This window comes from Chroicocephalus ridibundus, chromosome 1, assembly GCF_963924245.1.
Source record: "Chroicocephalus ridibundus chromosome 1, bChrRid1.1, whole genome shotgun sequence".
Classification (NCBI taxonomy): domain Eukaryota; kingdom Metazoa; phylum Chordata; class Aves; order Charadriiformes; family Laridae; genus Chroicocephalus; species Chroicocephalus ridibundus.
Window position 1 is genome coordinate 71,013,363 of NC_086284.1, and position 22,282 is coordinate 71,035,644.

The 22,282-nt window shown below is 42.0% G+C and overlaps 1 protein-coding gene across 3 annotated transcripts in view; it reads left to right on the plus strand.

Annotated features, from left to right (window-relative positions):
• The window catches only part of FHL2 (four and a half LIM domains 2), a 62,866-nt gene that overhangs the window by 31,637 nt on the left and 8,947 nt on the right, over positions 1-22,282 (plus strand). For 2 of the 3 annotated variants that reach the window (XM_063338866.1, XM_063338850.1), the window contains exon 2: positions 15,672-15,851. In XM_063338866.1, the coding sequence (XP_063194936.1) occupies positions 15,696-15,851 (156 nt within the window). In that variant the 5' untranslated portion in view covers positions 15,672-15,695. Of the gene's footprint in view, positions 1-4,151; positions 4,341-15,671; positions 15,852-22,282 lie in introns of those variants that run through there. The other variant, XM_063338858.1, reaches the window with a different exon arrangement.

A 22,282-nucleotide genomic window follows, 5' to 3' on the forward strand; every position in this document is an offset into this window, starting at 1 on the left:
AGCCATGGCACTTTTCTCTAAATTCTCTGAAGAAAATTGCTTAAGACTGTATGTGAAAACTATCCAAACACATTAAGAAAGCAAACAAGGAAACATTATTTTCTGGATTAGATTGGAGTTTCTAAAACACCAGCTTTTCACACTAACTTAGGCTAAACACCTTCCCCAAAATCGAAGAAGTCTTGCATCAGCCCAAACCAGATAGAATTTCACATCATGTTAAGTTCCCCATCTGCCTTGGCTGCAGTGGTTTTAATGGATAGTCCAAAGGTATCTGTGATTCCTTCATCAGGATCTGTGAAAATCTGGTATTTCTTACTTGCTGAGTATTTCTACCTGAGGATCAAGACACCTAGGGGAAGAAAGGGAGATCAGAATTTTGCAAAAAGCCTTGTGACCGGAAGACAGAATGGGGAGAGAAGACACACATTAAAAAATATCTATTTACACTTTGCATATTCCTCATATGCTTGGGGAAAGCTACATAATAGAGACCATCTTAAGAGAATGAAATTTCAGGAAGATTTAATATTGCCTGGCTGTTCTTTTAGGTTTAATGAACTAAAATGCAACGTCTGCATGAGTCTATACTACTTCCTAAAGAGTAACACCAAAAACATCAGTTGTCCTAAATGCACCCTCTCGTATTTGATGGAAGTTTGCATTAAACAGGTTCCAGCATCGGAAAGGGATTTGTTGAATTCTGATAACGTACCTTAACAGTTTCCAGGATAAAATAGCAGTGGAAGGAATCAGTCATTAGATTAGCCATTTTCAAACCAAAAAGTGTAGCTTTCCACCTCCCCTGACCTCTCAGAGACATTAAATTTCTCTGTAACTCAAACTAGGGGAAATAGAAGTATTCCACTTCCAGCTGTCTCTTTCTACTGTTTTTCTTTGTTCATTCTTTTCATCCAGCAAAGGAGGTAAGTGCTGAAATGGTAGTTATTCCGGCATCAACCCAGTAGCTGAAGTGAGATTTCCAAAGGATTAGTTAAATCATTGAGAAGTCCTGCTATGAAAATGATACTTTTTCCATCTTATTTCCCATACGTGAGGTATGGTCTTCTCCACATAGAATCAAACCCATTAAAGCACACAGACCACTGAAGAACAAGCAATATATGCTACGTAAATGATACATATATGAGGAATATATAAACCATAGGGTATGTTTCTAAATCACAGGAAGGCACTGAATGGTACTTGTATTTTCAACCTTAAATTTAGGCACCCGATTAGAAACGTCGCCCCCTGTTTTCATTGCATTGTCTCCTCTGGAGCCTTGAAGATGGCTGATCTATACTGGGCTAATCTGAGAACCAATGAAGTAAAAATAAAATAAAATAATACAGAGTGAGTCACTTAAACATCACATTTGCCAGTGAAAAAAGCCCCTGCTTTTTCCTCTCCATCTCCCTTTCCTTAATTACCATTAAGGAAAATTGGTTTTCTTCCCCTCGGTGGATTTGATGGTGGTGGGAAAGAGGGTGTGGGGGTTTTTGCCAATTACTTGATTGATGAATATTTATTCATCAGACAAAAAGTTGAAGTGAGCAGGGGTGGGCCAACTGAAGGAGGATAAGAGGTCAGAGGATCCCCCTGCCATGCCTTGCAGCGTTTGATGGAGTGCATGCACCACATCCTGGCATGAGGGAAGGAGCTGCCCCTTAACGCTCCCTCATCCCTTTCGCAGCTCCGTGCAGTCTTGATGAGGCTGCTGAGCATCAAGTCCCATAGTGAGCCCACAGATCGTCGGGCTTTAAATTGGCAGAGGCTCTTCTGTCTTCAAGGAGCCAGAGATGTTAGATTAAATCGGTCAAAAATGAACTTATCTTCCTAAAGTCAGCCCATGACCTGCAACAGTTAAACTGAACCATTTCAGCTGGAGCCAGTATATCGTTCAATTTGAAATCGTGGAAAACACTTGTATTCCAGCAGGTCACATCAAAAAATCTCTGGCAGAGTTGCTGTAGTGGCTGTCAATGGACAGATAGGGAAATGAAAATCTCATGGAAATTAAAAAAAAAAAAAAAAGATCGAATAACGTGTTTGGAATATTTAATTTGTTTTAGAAAGCTTTAGAAATAAACTGACTCAAATAGCCCAAATCTAATCACCTTCAGGGCCCATTTTTCTTCTTTACATGCACTTCTAAATCAGAGCTGAGGCAAGAACTGTAACTAAGATGGAAATTAATGATTATTGTTGCACTGTGCGATAGTTTAATATAAAAGAAAGAAACATCATTATTGTTATTATTATTGTTGTTGTTTTTATTATTATGATTATTATGATTATGCGCTAACTATCCCTTTGTATATTTGCTAACAACTCACACAAGTGTTTGGCTGTCCTGAGCTCTATATTTACAGACACTGAAACTAAAGAACAGAAAGATGCCATGTCTTGTCCAAGGGCAACAAGCAAGCCAGCGATGGGGCGGGAAACCCAACCAGCAGCTCTTCCAAGACATTGGTGCAGCTCCATGGTAGCTAAAGGGGTCACTGAAAATTGCTCACTGTCTGGTTAACTCATCTTCCAGTGCCAGTGAAAATGCAAGGGAGGAGCCAGGGACGTGTGGCTGGGGAGTGCAGCAGCTTTGATTTAAATAAGATTTAATTGCCATAGAATCAAACTCCTTAATCCCACACGTACATGTTTGGTCCTCCGGGGCACAATGCCTGTGTTTTCAAAAAACACAACTGCAAAGGCTGCAGCATCAGACAGATCAATCCACAAGCATTGCTAGTCATCAAAATAACTCACATCTGTAAAGGAGGTTTTGCTCCTTGTAGAAGAACTAGGAATGGCCCTTTCCCACCACTTTATCCTGTCTGTGCTTTAGTAGATTTTGAGTAGCACTGAGACCAACTAACACATTTCATCCCCCTTCCAAATGAATGAATGATTAACATTTGAGTGCACAAGGGGACAGTAAGTACAGGTCAGGGCTCTGGCACACATTTGTTTTGCAGGAGAAACTCTTAGCCAACCCATACGCACACCTGCACCATTGCCCAAATACCACCACCCCGTGTCCAACGCAGAAGGACGTTGGACTACCTTGCATCGTCTGGATGCTAAACAAGACCAACACTGCCTCGCGCTAATGGGCTTTACTTTTTTTATCCTACTGGTTCCTCTTAAGACTGAAAGCATTCAAATTAAAGCACCTCCCTTTGGCAAGCGCCAGTCATTACTGAAGCATCACCCTGAATTGCCTCCCCACCCTACCCCTCAAATGGCAGTGAGCAGACATCTCCCGTGTGCTTCTGGTCCAAATTCTTCCTTCTGGGAAGTTTCCCAAGACCCTCACTGTTTTGATTAGCAGAATGTGTTTCTGTTAGAACGGCTGATAGATGAAATTGGATTTTGTAGCAGAAAAATTAGTTCCTGGTTAGAGGAGGATTAATGGTTCCCCCTGTCTTTAACATGTGCCCACTGGCAGGGCTCTCCGCTGGGTCCCGAGCGTGTGCTAAGACAACCTGTTCCTTTAGGTTTCTCTTGCACAAGGGGATTTTTTTGTTTGTTTCATTGATTTCCCCTGCTTTTCTTCTTTTTCCTCCTCACTATGGGGGGAACTTGGAAAGAAAGAAGGGTGGGTGGAGAGAAACAAGAATGGGCTCTGAACACTTGTGAAGAAATGCCTGCACACTTGCTCCTCAGAAAAACGTGTGCACCTCCCCACGAAGGAGTAGAGACAGACAGCTTGTGTCACTCTTCTCTGGGCAGGGCAGTAAGCAAGCAAAACAGCCAAAGCGAATAAAGCCTCCTACCAATTTTAATCAAGCACTTTATTCTCTCAGACAGGTGAAGAGCCTTTACAAACGTTTGGGTTTGAGTTGCTGTACAACCTTTCCCTCTGTAAAGCGCGATCCCTCGGGTTTAGCAAAGCTACGTTATTAATAAGCATCAGGGGCTTAGAGAAACAAAGGCTGGAGGAGGGAGGGGCGGGGGGGGCTCCTTTTAGGAAGGGGGCCAAGAAAGACAAGATGTTTAGGAGGGGGAAGTATCGACACCCTTGGACTAGAGAAAGTGTCGAATGCCAGCTGCAGAGCGCCTAAAAGAATGAATGTCTCCGATGCTTTTGTCTCCTTATATGGTAAAATGATAGAGAGGGGTTTCACTAGGCTGGGGAAGGCAGCAGCCTCTTTCCACACAACACCGACTGCGGAGCTGAAATGGGAAGAGCCGCTCTTCACAGGCGGTAGAAAGCCCCCGGCCGGCTGTACAGCTCTCCTCTGCAAGCAGGCCGGTGTGCTCCTTACACATTTGTTAATGGATGTGACCCCCTGTCCCTGGTCCAGGAGGTGACATTAACTGCCCGCCACTGCTCTGTAAGTAAATATCCCTTTTTTTCCCCCTCCCCACTACCCACGGAATATATATCTTTGAAGGTGTCGCTTGAGACAAAGGGTGCAGAGAGGAGGAGAGGGTTGTTTAATGCCCCAGTGGGTTGTTGGGTAAGGATGCGAGGAGAGAGGTTGCCGGTCCCCCCTTTCTCCTGAGCACACAGCGAGGGGCGTGAAGAGGAGAAAAAGACAAATTTCTGATCAGAGCAATTACTGCTGCATGTCCGTCCATAAAGTGACACATCAGCGAGCTGATGAGGCGCTGGGTCATTTCATGTGTAACTATTTTTAATGACTGTATTGTGCTGCGTGTGTAATCCACTGGGGAGGCGATAAAAAGTAGAAGCTGAGGTCTGAGATTCCTTACACCTCCGTGCACACTCCTGCTGCCGAGCTCAACAAAGGAGGATTTTTGCATTGTAGCGAGAGCAGATGCACATGAAACAAAGGTAGCCTTTCCTCTTTGTGGGCAAACACTGTGGACAGATTGTGTACGGGAAAAACAGGGAGCCATCAGCATCCTATTTCTGCTTTATATGTGGAGAGAATAAATTAGAACACAAATCACAATTAATAGCTCTGAATTCCTTCCTTCCCTGCTTCTCTCTGTGTGCATGTGTGTGAAGCCACAATAACCCAGGTCCTTAATGTATGCCATCTAACATGGATTTCTCTGTGTACACAATAAAGGAAATACTAACTTTCATTGTCTGCATTAACGGCTGTTCTAAACTTTCTACTTCCCTAAAGGGATATGGCTTTTATTTAGTTCACCAGATACCTGCATATTTCAGCTTTGCTGTGTAGAGAGACACACATAGTCACAAGAAACCAAACGTTATAAAATCTACGTACCAGCGGCAGTCAGTCTGTTACTGTTACTCCCGTGACTCCTATCTAGAGGCGCATTAACTGAGATTGCTGATTGACACTGAGATTGCCACGGTCAGTAGCTATAACACTTATTGTTGGCTATACATATTTGTATGCTGTCTTAAATAGGAATTGTCCTAGAAGGGACCAACAGAAGGGCGTGTGTTATTACATACCCACATGCATCTGAATGTGAAGGAATGTTATAACTAAGGTTGCCATTTGGTTCCTGTTATGAACCCTATTTTCATCAGTTCATACATTTATGGGACTCCCCGCTTCCTGGCTGTAATCTTCTGTGCCTTTTATCAGCCAGATGGTAAACTTGCCAGATGGCATTTACATTTGGAAGGCAGAAAAATAGTCTCTCTTTTTTATTTTTTAATTTTGGAAAAATTTCTCTTTGTTTCTGCCCCTGTACATGTAACTGGGAAAGGATGCACTCTAAAGGCTGCTGTCTACAGAGCCTGTGTATATTCTTGACTACATTTGGAGAAAATTAAAAGAAAGGATATGAGGTACTAAGTTTATTGAAAATTCAGTTCCAAACACTGTTATAGTGGCACTACTGTAACCACAGTCTGACCAGAACACCAATAAAACTACCTTTTACCCTAGCCATAATGGAGATAATGATCTTTGCCTTCCGAGCCAGCACGTGGTTGAAGTGAGGGGGCAGCTGAAAGGACACAAATGGCTACTGCTGAGAAATCGTATTTGTCAAAGTCACCTGGGGTTCCCACCTCAGATCTCCACCTGGCTAGCGGGCCTGAGGCTGGGGCATGGACCAGTTCTTGAGGCCTTTTGAGAAAGCTTAAAAGATCCCAAGATGGCAGAAATGCTGGGGTAGAATATACTTATTTTCAGTTCTCACCATTCTGCCTAATATGCCCCCATGGGAATCAGCAGTGCTACGAATGCAAATACCAAGTAGTCACTTCCAGGTGGCTGGGATTTATAGCAAAATATTACTAATTTTTGTGAGATCACTGTTATCACATAGCAGCAGCTATACTGTGTCAGATATTGTTTGTATATGCAAAACTCCTGCCATGAAGAGCACGTAATGGTGATTCCCAACTAAAGTACTTGGGTACAGATAAGGCTCTGTTTCCTATCTACGATTATATGGTTTCTTAAGGAGGTCTAGGGAAGCTCGTTCCCTGAAATCACTTCTTTCCTGTCCATACAGACATCAGCACTCCTAGCTGGCACACTTTGCATTAGAAAAAAATAAGACAACTCTTCAACCACACACAATACAGTCCTCCGGGATCTCATCACGCTTTAAGCATCAGGAGCCAAAAAACCCCCAAAAGTTGGTGACAAAGTGCAACTCATGCAATTGTAAGGGCAGGTGATATTTTCTGCATTGCACTTCAAATTCCAGCTTTCATCCAAAAAAGAAAGGGCTGAGGAGGGCTGTAAAGACCTATATTCACATGAGCGACTCTTGGCTCAGTTCTCCAGGGCATTGAGCCCTGAGCCTGAGAGCCGAGTCCTACCTGCTGTTGTCCTCACCTCCTTGACTCGCCTCACAGGGGTCAGGGACACTCAGAATTAAGGGAGGGTCAGGTAAATTTTGACACGGTCAGCCAGAAGAAATGGTTTCTTCTCCATGAAAATCAGGCTGAAAACTGAAGTAGTGGCCATTGCTGCTGGCCAGCACGCTGCCGATCTCTCAAGGTCCCCACAGACTGGTTACATGCAGGTCTGAGGCTCATTCATGTTTCTCTGATGGATAAATCAGTCCTCAGCATCTTCAGAGAAACTCTGGATGGTGTAGTGTTGTAGGCAGTCACCTTCCCTCGCTTGGGTACTGCTTCAGAGATTGGGGATCTCATAATTTGCATTTTTAGACTGATTAATTCTAATTGTGTAATTTTAATGTTTCATTTACATATGCACAGTTATTTGTGATGCAGATTGACCCCAAGTGAGGGTGTGAAATGGCAGGGTAATGACAGGTTTCATGGAAATAAATCTTGGATACTCTGACAGCCACTGAAACATTAACATTTCAACAATACTAATTAGCTATATATAGAGAAAGTGTTTGATTAAAAACCACTAGAGGCTTCTTTTAAGGCTGAGCATCAAAACACTCATGCCAGGTGAAAAAGTTATGGTCCTAATTATCCTTTTCACATACCCTTCTATATTATGTTGAATAATATTAACTACAATGCTAAATGGCTACTGTACTTATAGCATATGCTGTAAGAGGAATGTAGGTGAGCATAACACTGACGTAAGAATATTCATCTCTCCCTTTCACAGCAAACTTTCAACTTTAAAGTTGCAAATATAACCACCACAGCAGAGCCAGGCCTAAGGTTGCACTTTTGGTGGTGGGAGGTAGTTCTAGACCCTTGGCAAGCACAGGCACAAGGGCTCAAAACCTACCACCCTTTACTTCATATTGCGTAATAAAAGTAGCGAGTTGCATAAAACCGTAGAATACCTGTAAGCATTTACCTAGCTCTATTTTGTCATTGCTCTGAAGGAGTCTTGAGATTTCGACCAAAATTATCTTCAGAGACCAGGATCCCACCTCTGATGAATCCCCCTCTCCATGCTATGCTGCGCATCCCTGTGCATGCTGGACCCAACACCTTCCTTCTTCAGTCAGAAAGGATCTCACCCACAAAAAGATTGCCTGTGTCCATGTCCCCAGGCTCTCTGTGTCTTTCTGTGCTTGCTCCTGCATCTCTCATGCACCGCAGGTCCTTGGACTCAACATTGATAGCTGATCTCTTTGCTCTCTGTGCCCAGTCTCCATTCCGAAACCCCAGCAAACAAGTTGGACCGAACTGGTTTCACCCAGGTGTAATCGATCTATTTTGCTAAGATGGGCCCAGCTGAACGGGTACCTCTAAGGTTTAAGCAGCCACCTCTGCCACATTTTGGAAAGCCAATGGCACAGCAGCTGAGCGGAGAAGTACGGAGGCCCCACAGCCCTGAGGCATTTGCTGCTACAGTAGTTTTATATGGTAGCTGAAAGACGTACATTAACTGATCCTCCAAATCACCACGCATGCCAATTATCTTAGACAGAAAGGGGCTTTGTGGTCTTGCCTCTGTAAACCAGACGGAGAGACCCAGAGCTGTTCTGCGAGAGGCCAGGACAAATAACAAAGTATTTTTCCTCCATGGGGTCCTCCCAGTTTTGCTTCTGTTCTTTCTAGAAAGAAGGAAACATAGAATATTTGGGACATTGTTCTAGTTTTGTGCCCTGGATTATATTACGCAGGATTTCAAAAATATAGGAGAATTCAGAAATGTCATTGCATGGTAGCACGTGGCTATTTTCTAGGTATTTTTATCTTCGGATCTAATTTCTCTAGGATTAAACTCCATTGGAGTTTAGTGTCTGCAGTCATTTAGCTTTTACATTATTTCTGTAGGGTAGGGCTAGAGATAACAATCGGTTTTATTAACCTTATATTATTTTTCTCCTCTGTCATTTTCTGTTATGTGCTTAAATGCTCTTATTAGATGTACAAATTCCTATGCTTAAGTGATACCAAGTATTTGAACTTTCTCTTTGAGTAAGCCTTTGCTTATTTTGCAAGAGAAAGAACGAAAACAGCAGTTTCAAGAGGCTTTAAAATAGAAAATAAGAGCAAGCCTTTCCGCTTGAACTGTGCTCTTCCTTGCTATGGTAGATTTAAGAGTCATGCTCTGTGCTATTTCAATAGGCGCCTTTTGTAATTGAAATGTATGCAGGAATGTTGGTAAGACCATACATCCTCCAGTCATTTCAATATCAGCCCCAGATAATCATAGTGTAAATCGTGTGGGGGACACTTTCAAAGTGTCAGGGCTCAGTTCTTCTGTGGCCTCTGAAGTCACTACCACCGGTGCTTGCTCTACCACTGTTGGAGTGGCTCTAAACTGGAGCGGGTCCTTATTGACTGCCAAACACAACAAACCACGCAGAAACCACAACTGGAGCGTTCCTTCTCCACTACTGTAACTGGGATTACTTTAGCCAGGCGCATGAGGAGCCTTACCACATGAGAAACATTTTCAGTTGTTATTAATATTATGTTAAGGAAAACAATCTTAAATAGCAGACTATCCACTTCCCAATTCATGATAGGCTGACTGTGCAATCCAGACAGGAACCAGGTATGCTTTGGTTATCTACACATGTTAATGCAGTCCGTCTGCTTAGAAAATTGCTCTGAAGTACTTAAAAAAGAGACATTGGAATGTTATACCATAGGCAAAGTAAGTCAGCCATGCACAAGGAAGCTGAGTAGCTGGAAAAACCTCACTGTGATTTTGAAGAACGTTTTAAGATAACTTTAAAAAGTCCAGTAAAGATTTTTATAAATCATTTTTAATATTTAGCATGTATACAGAAGGGCCTGAGTGGGATACTTAGGAAGAGGTTTCTTTATTGGGGTTTGATTTTTATTGTTTTTCATTTTTACTATTACTTTCAAACATCAAACCAGGTTTTCCTGGCTTTTGCTGGGGAGCTTCTAGGAGATCTATGAATATCTAGTCTGAGTCTAAAACCTTCAGAAGCAGCAATGAACACCTCTGTAATTAGATACTTCCAATATCCTAACCTTAATGTGGACACTGATAAAGCAGTCTGGGCTTGTTAACAGGGCTGCTCTGAGAGAGCAATGACATATTATGTTATAAGGCCTTGATTTCTTGAAGACAAAGTGCCAAATTCTTTTGAATCGTTCTTCCGCAGCAGCAGCAAGAGAAAAAGGCTGTCACTTTCTTCTCAATTTTAAAAAAATTAAAAAGGACAGCCGCATCTGTCTAAGCATCCTTGTTTTATTTACAAGCTTAGCATAAACCCCACATCACAGGATACAGGGATACCCAACAACTTGTTCCTTAAAGTAATCATGACTCCCCTTTTTAAGGACCTGTGCAAAGATGATGGTATGAACAAGTCATAGTAATAAGGTTCAGTGTCTCAATAACCTTGCAAAAGTATTTTCCATTTCTTCTCTTTAATTGAGAAATGCACCTTCATGCAGCAGTAACCCAGTAGCCACTGGCTGGGACAGAGGTCCTGTGGAAGGGAAGAGCGGCTGGCTGGGCTTCCCACAGGATGAGCTGGGCACCACTTGCCTCTCAGCACCTGGTTAGCTTTTGCATTGGCCATCTTTAAGCATAAGGAAGCAAACATCTTTCTGTGGCCCATGGAGGGAGACCTGGCTGTTCTGCATCCATCCCATGGCCAGGAGCCTGCTGCTGGGGGGTCAGGGATCCAAGTAACACCTGCCCTATGGCCAGCTAGACCTCCAAGTACTCACGTTCCCTTTGCTCTCCCTCTGCTCTGTCACGGTATCTGCGGGCACTCATGCCATGAAGAAAAGCATAAGCTATACCTGCCCAGACAAAGAAAGAGCGCTACTGCCTCTTAATGTGTTTTATAAAACTAAACACACAGGCTGTATGCTTTGGGTGTTTCTGGTGTTCATCTACTCCAGCTAACTCCTCAAGTTCAGGTGGACTCTGACTGTATGTTACTTCATTTTTCTTCTTGTTAGTGTTACTGGCAAATGGTCATTTCTTCTTTTCCTAAAGTAAATTAAAAAGAAATAAAATTAGCTTTCCCCTCTCTCTGCTTGCATGGCACTATGGCCTGGTCTGCAAAAATGATTAGTTGCTGAAACAAGATGATAGATAACAAATGTGGCAATAGCTGCTAAGTTACAGGAAAATAACCGCCTCTTGCCAGAAAGACCAGCATAGTTTGAACTGCTAGTTCATAGTTGCAAAGGATATCATAAATCTTTGCATTTTAGCCTTTGGAACATCAGCATAAATTGTTTCCAAATGCTCTAGACCTGCATGGCTTATGTCACTGGAGTTGCCAGACACAAATCTTCCTTTCTCGGAGGAAGGAAAATAAATAGAGAGAAAATTCTCCATGTGCACAGTTCTTCTGGAAAAAAGTCAGGTGAGAGAAATGTGTGTACATCTTGGAGGAAGATGGGTTTCGCTGAAGACCTTTTATTTCCTGTGCAGGTGACCAACAGAACATCCTGCTGCAGGGGCACACAGGTAGACCCCCCCCAGTCCTAATGACCTAACTGAGGTCAGTAGCAAGTCCCCCTTTGGCCTCTACAGGGGCTTAAATCTGTGTCTCCGGATACTGTTACAAGAGATGAGAGCTTCACTTCACTGAGTAAACTAAACAACTCCTACATTTTTTAGACAGTTTCCTTTGGCTTCTTTCTCTCTCTTGTGCTCAGTGTTCAACACCGCCTAAGAGGGGTTGAAAGAAAAGATGCGCAGAACATCTGAGACTTGCAGACGGAGTTGAAAAAGCAGGCAAGGTCTGTGGCAGCTAGTCCTCTTTCCAGTAGCCAACACTGTCACGGGATGGGGCAACACCAGATGATTTCATAATGACATTATGAGCCCTAATAATATAACTTTAACAATTAATATGATAACTTTAAGATAACTTTTAACTTTATGATAACAAGTAATATGATAACTTTAACAATTACTGCTAGTAAAATGAGACTGTGTGAGCAAACAGGAGAAGAAGTGGAAAGAAGCATAGTTTTTAAGTCAGCCTACTAACTTTTTGGTAATTTTCACACCAATTCTTACTTTCTGGAAGACACAACGTGGGTAGCGCTAACATTTGGCATAAGCTGTAACTTCTTTTTTGGGCGTGCAATGGAAAGCTCTTTTCCCTTTGGAGATGTACTTGTTATATCTAATGTTGTAGGAGGGAGACTGTATGGCAGAAAAATCAATTTCTCCTTCATGATAATATTGAGCGCAATCTGAAAAAGCATAAGTATAAAATGACCACTGCAATAAAATCTAAAGACCTTGTGGTACCGCAAAGAGGTATAATAAAAACGAGCTGCTGGCTGACAAAGCTTTACAGTCAACAAGCATCAAACACAAGAGGAAGAAATAGATCAATGGCAGGGAGGTTGAGTTGCAATTTGTGTCCATCCACAACTGTAAGAGTCCTTTGTTGCTGTTTTTTTTCTTAAAGCCCAAAGCAGTGCATAAAATCTGCACTGAAGCTAAGCAGGATTTTTGCATATGACAGGAACCAACAAACTGGCAATGTAGAGGACCACGTGGCACCAAGTGACAGGCAAAAAAATTCCTCAGTATGATTTCAGATTTCTTGTTTGTAAGACAAAAGTGAAACGATTTGTTTGACATTCCTGCTAATTCTTCAGTAGATAGCTCCCATGATTACTTTACATGTAATTTCTTCTCTCCAGAGAAGGAAAGAAAAAAGTTAAATACCCTCAAAATATCACATAGCAGATTGTGAGATCCAATCCAAGGCCCAAATCTAAGCAGCCTGGAATTTGGGATGCTTCACCCTGAATTCCAGCTTTCTGAATGAAACCACATGAACCCGAATTCCTAACTTTAAGAGATATTGGATCTGAAATTTGTGCCAGATGCAATAAAAGATTCACACGACTTTAAAACCAAAATGCAGATCTTGGAAACTTGCCTTTCTTGTCCTTTAATTTCTCAGATCTCTGTAGCTGTGCCTCGAACCCCATCCAGAGCTGCCCCTTCAGTGCCTTCACAGAGTAGAGTTCACCCCTAAATCTGTTTGGGACACAGAAATCAGGTCTGCTTCTCCCTGCTCAGGGAGACAATCTTCAAGCACATTTAACAAAATTAGATCCCTTTCAGGAAAGGGAAGAAAATGCCCAGTTATTTTCTAAAACGGTGTCAGTGGCTGTTCCATTAAATAGTGCTTGCCTCTGCTCCTGTGAAAAGCACCCAGAAAATAATACAGCACTCAAGAAGAAATCTCCTGTGACCAAGAGACTAGAACATCCACCTCTGAGTCTTTCTTCCAGTCACAAACCACTTCTATATTTTAAATTTAACAGCTTTGGATGAAGGATAGAAATAGTATAAACCTGTAAAGGAATCACACTTTTATGTTGTTTTGCTTTTACACATCTTGATGGCAGAGAAATTTTTCACTTTTCAGTATTGCACATCTACTTCTAATTCACAGCTAGAAAGAACTAATTCTGAAGAAAGTTGCAAAATGCAAGTTCATATATGGTCCCTGCTCACACTTTAACTTAGTAATAATGCAAATCAACTGTGCAACCAGTTCCTGTCATTTGGAAAAAAATATCTAATAAAGTCTGGTAAAAAATACAGATTTCACAACACAAACTGTTTGGACAAACCTATCACTCCTCTCAGACTCAGACATACACACATACACGTACCAGTTTATACTGCTCTGACTCCATTCATTTTGCTGAAATTAGTCCTTGAAGGAAATTAAGTCCTCTCTAGTTCTTTCATAGGAAGTACAAATGCATTATGTAGGCTGGGGGTGTAAACAGGCTCAAAATGGAGGGGAAAATAAATCCATCGTCACCTTTTAAACATGTTGGTAAAGATTGCACCTCTGCTTCAAGAGGAGACTAACTTGCTGGAAGCAGTTATTAAGGAAAGGTCGCTCTGTACCGGCCCTGTTCTCCTCCCTTGCACTTTCATTGCTAGCCACTGCTCTTGGAGACAGGCTGGAGGGGAACTTTGCGTCGTCATTGAGCTTCTCTCTCCAGCCTTCTTACTTTCCTTCTTTTTGCTATCAGTCCCTATGATCCTCTTTACTCCTTAAGGACCAAAAGCATCTAACATACTCTTAGCTCCTCTTTGGGATAAGGAAGTTAATTAGTTCCTAGAGCATCTGTAGGGTCAAAACAGCTGGACTGCTACTCCTTCTGGGTTGTCCATAGCACAGACGACCAGCAGTCAGAATTTTTCCTCCAAGCACGTTTTGGGGGTTCGGTAGTTTGTCTCTCTTTCTTCTTTAGTAGTTAGTTGGAGTTCAAAAGACTTACCAGCAGCTGAGCCATCACTTACCTACTTCACACACGTAGAAAAGCACTCACCCCTTAGTCTGTGCTAGCCACAGCACAGTTCAGCAGCTGACTGAGCATGGAAAAAAAAAAAAAAAAGGAAAAAATCTTTCTAGCCATCAAAACAAACTTTGTCTATTTTGCCCATTCAGACTACCATAAAACCTTAATCAAACCCCAGCTATGGGGAATAAAAGATAATAATAAAAACTGAAATCCTGGAGAACTCAGGATTTCAGTATGCCCTAAGGGTGAATCCTACCGCCAGAAGGAGAGGACAAACTCCAGAATCAAGCAACCTCTGCCAAGAACATTAAGCGAGTAACGATTTTTTGTTTAAAACTGAGAGCTGAAGTTGGCAAAAGGACTGCCGATGCTGTAAATGTCACTTGTGCGTGAATGACAGAGGTAGTCACTTAAGCCATTAGTACCCAAAACATTTAAGGCTTTATAGTTCAAATGTGGCTTAAAGAGGAGATCAGGCCCGGCAGGCAGTGAAGATCATGCAGTCCAGGTGGAATGTGCTTTCCTCCTGGGAAATTCCCCTTCCTAAGCAGGCAGCTATGCCCTGCTCCAGCTGTAACCTCCAAACAGATTTCAGGTGCAACACACACTGCAAGCTTCAGGTTAAGAGAGAAGCTGATGACTCCAATGAAACCCAAAATAAATTGTCCCAGGCAATAACGAGCATTCATTCAAGTAATCAAAGTCATTTGTGTCATCATTGCTTGTGTGTGCATCCAAAAAATGCTGAAGACGTAACAAGACCTGAGGAGCAAATAGCAGTTGTCCCTAATTCAGATAAGGTGATATATCATTTGCAGTTCCTCCTACTTGCTTCTCCCCACCTGTAATCATTGTTTGACTTTTGCCTGAACCAGGGTAGCTAGCTCTCATTTGTGTCCCCATACGCCACAGCCGTTGGATAACTCATTCAGCTGTATCAGAGAAGAATCAGATGTACAATCACCACCCCCACATCTCCGGGTGTTAACAGTGCCCATAGTCCCATGCATGAGCGGAGATGGAGGGCTGGTGTCTCACTGAAGGGCAATGATTGCCAGACATTTTCTCATTGGGAATGTAGAGAAGGAAGGAGCAGAAGCTGGTGCCCAATAGCCTATGCCTGACCAAAGTCTACCAGCAATGCAAACCTTTGTATTGCCTTCTGGAGAAGATGTTGCTCCTTCTGAAGATTAGCTGGCTCATCCTCTTAATGTACTTGGCTCCCTCCATCCCCTACAGAGACAGCTTCTTGCTTTGGATCTATCGGTCAAAACACATTCACAAATTCCTTGTGAATTCTTCAAACTCAGGAATTATTCCTCTGTCTTGTCTCTAACACTAGCTCTGGTCAAAGATGGATCAGTGGGTGGCTAAAATAGAGGTGCTACTGTCATTATCCAGCACTGCAAAATTTATAGTCCAGTTTCTTCCTATTGTGTTCCTTAATCTGGCTGAAAGTTGAATTAAAATTGAGGTACAACGTGATAAACAAGAATTGGCAAACCTTTCTTGGGGGACTGGGTCAAGAGTAGCTCAGTCTGACAGGCACCTCTTTCTGTCTTCCTAACAGGATAGCTGGACTCCAGACACCAACATGACTGAACGCTTTGACTGCCACTACTGCAAAGAGTCCCTGTTTGGTAAGAAGTACATCCTGAGGGAGGACAGCCCCTACTGCGTGAAATGCTACGAAAACCTTTATTCCAACACCTGCGAGGAATGCAAAAAACCTATTGGTGCTGACTGCAAGGTATGCAAGATTTGTGTCTTGTTACAGAAATCTTCAAAGAGTAGCCTGGATACATAGGTCTCAGACACGGTCTTATCACCTGGAAGGGTACATTAGTCCAGCTTAACAGCTACCTAGGGGTTTCTTTTGGTGGGAAAGCATGCTTTCTGGATCCCTGTATCTGTTCTTTACCACTTCGTTTGGCAAACCTTTCTTTACCAAGCACGTTAATAGAAATGGAAGAACACCCCTCTCTTCCCATAAGGCATAGGATGATCTGATGATCTGACGCTAGGAAGAACCTCTAATCCATTAGGATAGCCCAACTGCCTCTGGGGCCATCTGGGATCTGGAAAGCTGGCAGAAGCTGATTTTGCCTACCTTTGGGTCAGAGGGAAGTAAGCCACTGCTGGCTTTGCAGTGACCAAAACTCAGTTGTCATCAAGAGACAAGACATGCTCAAGAAAAGCTGCCATATCATGGACCACAAAAATTTGGCTACCGCTGACCCAAGTAATAAGTCAGTTAGAAGACAGAATAATTAGCCTTTTAAATACAGAATGATGATAGTGGAGTCTAACTAAAGGTTGCAAAGAAAAGAGCACAGAGACCTTGCTTGAGCTATGCACTGCTGCACCACATGGAAACACCTACCTGACATAAATAAGGTGTGACCACCTGCGTTTCTTTTAAATTAACCAAAACAACTGGAGTTCATGCCAGATTTACTCTGAATGAATGAAGACAGATGATATTTGAGCCATCCAGTGAAGTGTCTGTTGGACTACTACAGAGAGACTTCATCCTATATACATCCTCCTTGCCCAAAAGTGACCTGTTCAAAGTGGGACAAAAGTTTCACTGGCAGAGTGAGTTTGCAGTAGAACAGCAACTCTCATTGCATGGCCACAGGATTTTTTACTGGTATGAGGAGGTCTGAGGTTTGATTTCCTACATTGCTGGTCCATACCTCTAGAAGTACCAATTACTGATATTACTGTTACTGATACTACCGCTCTATCACTAGGTCAGAGATATAAAAATATATATTTACTCAGATTGGGAGAAATAAATGTCTCATATCTTCCAAAGTGATCTATCTCACTCTGCTGGCAAATCAGTAGGAAAGCCCCTTTCAGAAGCCTTAAAAAGGTGAGAATGTTTCATCATCATGACAGGGAACTGGCAATAATCTGTACAAGGGTATAAAACTGCCAGCTTTCCTACAGCTTATAAATATTCAGATTAGAGAAGAGATACAGCTGGCCTGACCTGAAAAAGAATAATATTTCTGCCCCATTCCAGAATGTGCTTTTGTTTTAAGGTCTCTTTCTAATCCCCTGAGAAGATATTTCCATGTGTTGATATTCAAGAATTTAAAAACTTGGACCAGCTTCAACAGATCTCAGACAAAGTATTCAGGAATTAATCAGGCTGAACTTTTCAACCCAGATTTATGGATTAAGGGAGTGTGGGTGTTATCCGATATACTGCTCTTCTGTACTTTTAAGCAAGACACACTCTAATAGCGGATAGAAATAAAAGCCCCTGATTGTCTGCAATATAAGAATATCTTATATATATAAAGAACCAGAACTTTATGTAGAAAACAAAACTAATAAGATAGTAAACAAAGATTTCTTTAAGAGCTATAAAGTGTACTGGAAACAAATTTGTCCTTTTTTGTTTCTGTGACTGCTGTTTGTGCCTGTCCATGCTTTATGCTGCAGCTTTTTGATGCGTTGACCAATTTTAAGCAAATTCCGACAGATGGATAAAAGTTGCAAACTTAAATTCCTACAAGTTTTCTGAAAAAAACATGTGGCTGGGTAGAAAAAGAGATCTTATTAATGTTCCCATTGAGAGCAAAAACCAGAGTAGTTCTTCAAAGACAGTATAGACATACTTTTGAACACAATTGAGAATACTTTTGAGAGCGCCCTTGTAAGTGCGTCAGCCACAAAATAAGTTTCAGTTGAAGCTTGTGCACTGTATGAATGAGCATAATTCAGTCATGAAACACAAAGTCATGAAAAATCATGCTTCTGCTCCTCATTAAACTGTATATATACATGGGTATATAAACACATAAGAAATATACACATATACACAGACATACACGTATGTATTTTTTTTATATGTATCTTTTTACATATTGCATTTGCATTTTCCCCTGAGCAAAGAAGATAAGATGTACTATGTTTGGAAATAAAACCAGTATGTTTACTGGATGTAGAAAAATGGACTCCCTATTTATTTGTATGTTCCAGCATAGCCTTTATACAGCTGTAAAATTTGGGACCTAATGCAGCAACAGTGTTATCAGAAAAGGTCACATCCAGATCTCTGCATCTGTCAGGGACACCCATCCTCACATCAGCATTACAACCTAAAAAGGTCCATGCAGCTCTCACCTCAGATCCTCCTTTTCAGGTCCCTTCTTGGCCACTGCTGTTTCTCTGCACCGAGAAGAGATTAACTGAGAATCCACCTGCAGCTGAGATGCTCTTAATTTCCCTCCTACCAGCCCTCCCAATTAAAAGCAACCCTCCTGTAGCCGAAAGGGTTACCCCAAAGTAAAAGAGGTGTTGATGAGGGGACAGCCAGCTCTCTGTCATCTCTGACACTACTGTAGTGTATCAGCGCTGCTGCGCAGCATCAACTCGCCCGAGTTGAACTTAAGCCTGCTCGGACACTGGTAATTCTCCAACTTTGACAGCACTGGGCTCTGAGAGAATCAAACCGGTGCCAGATTTTCACCTTGTGTTTTAGCTACGGCACAGAGAGCCCACAAGACAACTATCCTGAAGACAAGCTTTCTTTGAATTCAAATCAGGGGAGAATTTGCTTCATATGGTAATTTATGGGTAACTGTGAACGTAACTGAGTAATAACTAACTTGTTCTTTATTTTAAATGCCCCCCTTTTTTTTTTTTCTCCACTAAAATACCCTGCATGACAACATGTGTCTGAATGACACCTTTGGACTTAGGCCATTTCATTAACTCTAAACAATTCTAGCTGATGTTTATGAAACTTTCACAGACAGATTAAAAGCTTCATATACTGAGTGGTAGGAGGCACTGGCAGGCAGCAGAAAAACACAATGCCGTTCCTCTCACAGCTATTACGCATTATCCATATGCCAACAGGTTTCAATCAAAACTTATTCTTTCTAAAAAGAATTGGCATTCATCGCCTACGTCCCTGGTGAACGCTCACCACACCTACAGTTCAACGCTTCTTTCTGGAAATCCATCCATTATGTTCTCATTTTCTTGACTGCTGAAGCGTGACTTTTGGTTGATTTTGGCTTTTTTAATAGTTTCCTTGCAGGCCCTATGGCACAGAAACCGTCACAAATACGGGAAATACCTACAGTAATCCCATGTTTAATGCAGTCCACAAGCTGTCCTTGGCAAGCAGGAGCGGGTAAAAACTGTCTGCAAAATGTGAATCATAGGATCGCCCAGGTTGGAAGGGACCTTTCAGATCATCGAGTCCAACCATCAACCTAACTCTGATAAAAACCGTCACTAAACCATATCTCTAAGAACTGTGTCCACCCGTCTTTTAAAAACCTCCAGGGATGGTGATTCCACCACTTCCCTGGGCAGCCTGTTCCAATGCTTGATAACCCTTTCAGTGTAAAAAATTTTCCTAATATCCAGTCTAAACCTCCCCTGGTGCAACTTGAGGCTGTTTCCTCTTGTCCTATCGCCTGTTACTTTGGGAGAAGAGACCGACCCCCACCTGGCTACAGCCTCCTTTCAGGTAGTTGCAGAGAGCGATAAGGTCTCCCCTCAGCCTCCTTTTCTCCAGGCTGAACAACCCCAGCTCCCTCAGCTGCTCCTCATAAGGCTTGTGCTCCAGACCCCTCACCAGCTTCGTTGCCCTTCTCTGGACCCACTCCAGCACATCAATGTCTTTTTTTGTGGTGAGGGGCCCAAAACTGGACACAGTACTCGAGGCGGGGCCTCACCAGTGCCGAAGAATGTGAGAATGAAATTAAAAGCGGATTGTGAGATAAAGCTTCTGTGTCAGCAAGCAGGCCAAAAATTAATCAAAAGGGTCAGTCTTACACTCAAACTAAACAAAAAAATAAAGCCTCTAGTAATGTGGATCAAGAAAGGGAGAAAATATTTGCTTTTAATGTTTAAACCTTGTCCTGAATTGCAACACTTTTTCGGTGCTTTACTGAACATCAGAATAGTTGTTGTGAATTGGAATAGTAAAAGAAACGGACACCTTCATCTCTTCCCACGTCACTAAGGTGCTGGCTTCAGCACGAGATTGCTTATTTTTACCTTTTCTAAATGTACTTTTGTTAAGGAAGTAGCAGTCTAACGTATTTAAGCATTTTACTACAGGGTGTGCATGGCTAAAATCTGTACAGCATTTTGTGGTCATACCCCTTTTCCTCTGTTCAACCTTCTGAAAAGAGCATTGCGGCAAGCATATAGTTACCCTGCCGGTAATAATCTCTCTAATCTCTTTCTTCCTGTTGGGTCCCTGTTGAAAGCCAGTTCAGGAGAAAAGGTAATACAAAATGGCTTAAATTCACTCAGACTTATAAAGCCAGAGTAGAAGACAATACAGTTGCAGGATATGAGCGGTCTGTCCTTAACCCAGTTACCTGGTAACTCTAGTCTTAGGGCTTTTCTAGTTAAAAAAACAGAAGTCACAAGCAGCCCTATCCTAGAGGCCCAATGAGCCACGCTGGATCGAAAGTATACAGAACTACGGAGGAATTATCAAATGTGATTTTGCCAATGTTGAAAACAGTTATCTTGACAAAGCCTTCTTTGGGGATGACATAATGAAAATAAGTGAAAATACAAAAGCACATAATGGCTTTTCAGAACCATAAGTTCCAAATCCAGTTTGCAAGGGATGACTCTAAATAACTTTGAATAAAAAATAAAAATAGGATCTGCATTAAGTTTTGCTTGCACCATATTCTTACAGTCAGTTACCTGAGTGCGTACAAAGGACCTCCACTTGGCCCACTCTCTGCCCCCTGTTTGAGAAACATCCCAGGATTCACTGTTCATCTGATTGTCCCAAAGAATGCTGACCAGAAATTTTCAGCTGAGGTTTATTCTCAGATAAAGCTTAGAAAGGCACCCATTCACATTTGCGTAGCTTCAGGGGTTGCTAATCTGATTATTTTTTATGTTCGAATGAAACCAGATAAGGAAAGGGTTATTTTCCATGTTCAGAAGAAATGCAGCAGAGTGAAGTGTTAAATATTTCTCCCTGTAAATTCTGCTGCAAAATTTATCTCTACGGAGACAGGCATTGCCCTCCTCCCCTTCTCTTTTCACTTGTAGCACATCTGGAACTGGTCTGGAGCTCTCTGCACTTCAGCTGCAAAACACACGTATAGGACAGACCATGTCCATGAGCATCTGTGCATGCATCTCTGTATATGTTAATGCTCTCCCACTTCTCAAATGACAATCTACGGTAATTCTTCAGTCTCTTGTCTCTGCTTTATCTAACAAGCCTATTATCAGTGCTTATGTGTGCTTTATCTAACAAGAGCACGTGGCTGTCAGTTTTCATACAGACGCACAGATTGATCGCAAAAAGTCATTCTCCAGATTTCTTTCAGGCAACATAGGAAGCTGCCTTTAAAACTACAGTTAAAATACGTAGCACCAGGGACTCATTTCCCTCAGGCTGCATAAAGCGTCTGAGAAGTCACACTCATCAGTATGTTAAGGATACATTCCAGTTCAGAGTCCACAATAGTAATTTTCTTTATTAGTTCTTCCTGGAAATCCATGCAATAAACAGCAATTTGTTGTGTATCACTTGTACCTTCTGCTGGAACAAATTTGTTTAGGTTACAAATCAGCTAGTGTAAGCTAGAGCCTCACATGCCTGGAATAAACCTAATGCTCTGTCAGCTTAACTGAGGACCAGCCTAACAGACAAGCTTGAAGTCAGCTTTGCACTTGCAGCTTCTCCAGTGTAGAATTTGTTCCAGATCAATACAGCCACAGCCTATGTACAAGCCAAGTTAAATATGCAACACACTGAAGTAAGCCAAACCTGATTTCTGGTGACTGTATTACACCAACCTAAGAACAATTATGATACAGAAACTGTTTCGTTAGTACCTTGGACTTCTTGCTCCGGATGTGACAGATTCAGAGAGACAAAGCAATATCCATTTCATCGGTCTGATATTCTGCTGCAGGTATGTCAAAGACAGATATCTTAGACTGCCTTTACACTCAGTGACAATATCTGTTATAATCACCCAAGGTAGCTAAAGATTATGCAAGTCAGTCTGTATTTTGGGTACTTGGGTTGTAGTTGCGCTTCATCTCTTTGCCATGATGAAATATCTCCTACTTTCACCTACCCGGCTAGCCTGTATACAAGCTGCCATCATGACTCAAGGATTAAACCTTTCATCATTGACACCTAATCTTTGTCTT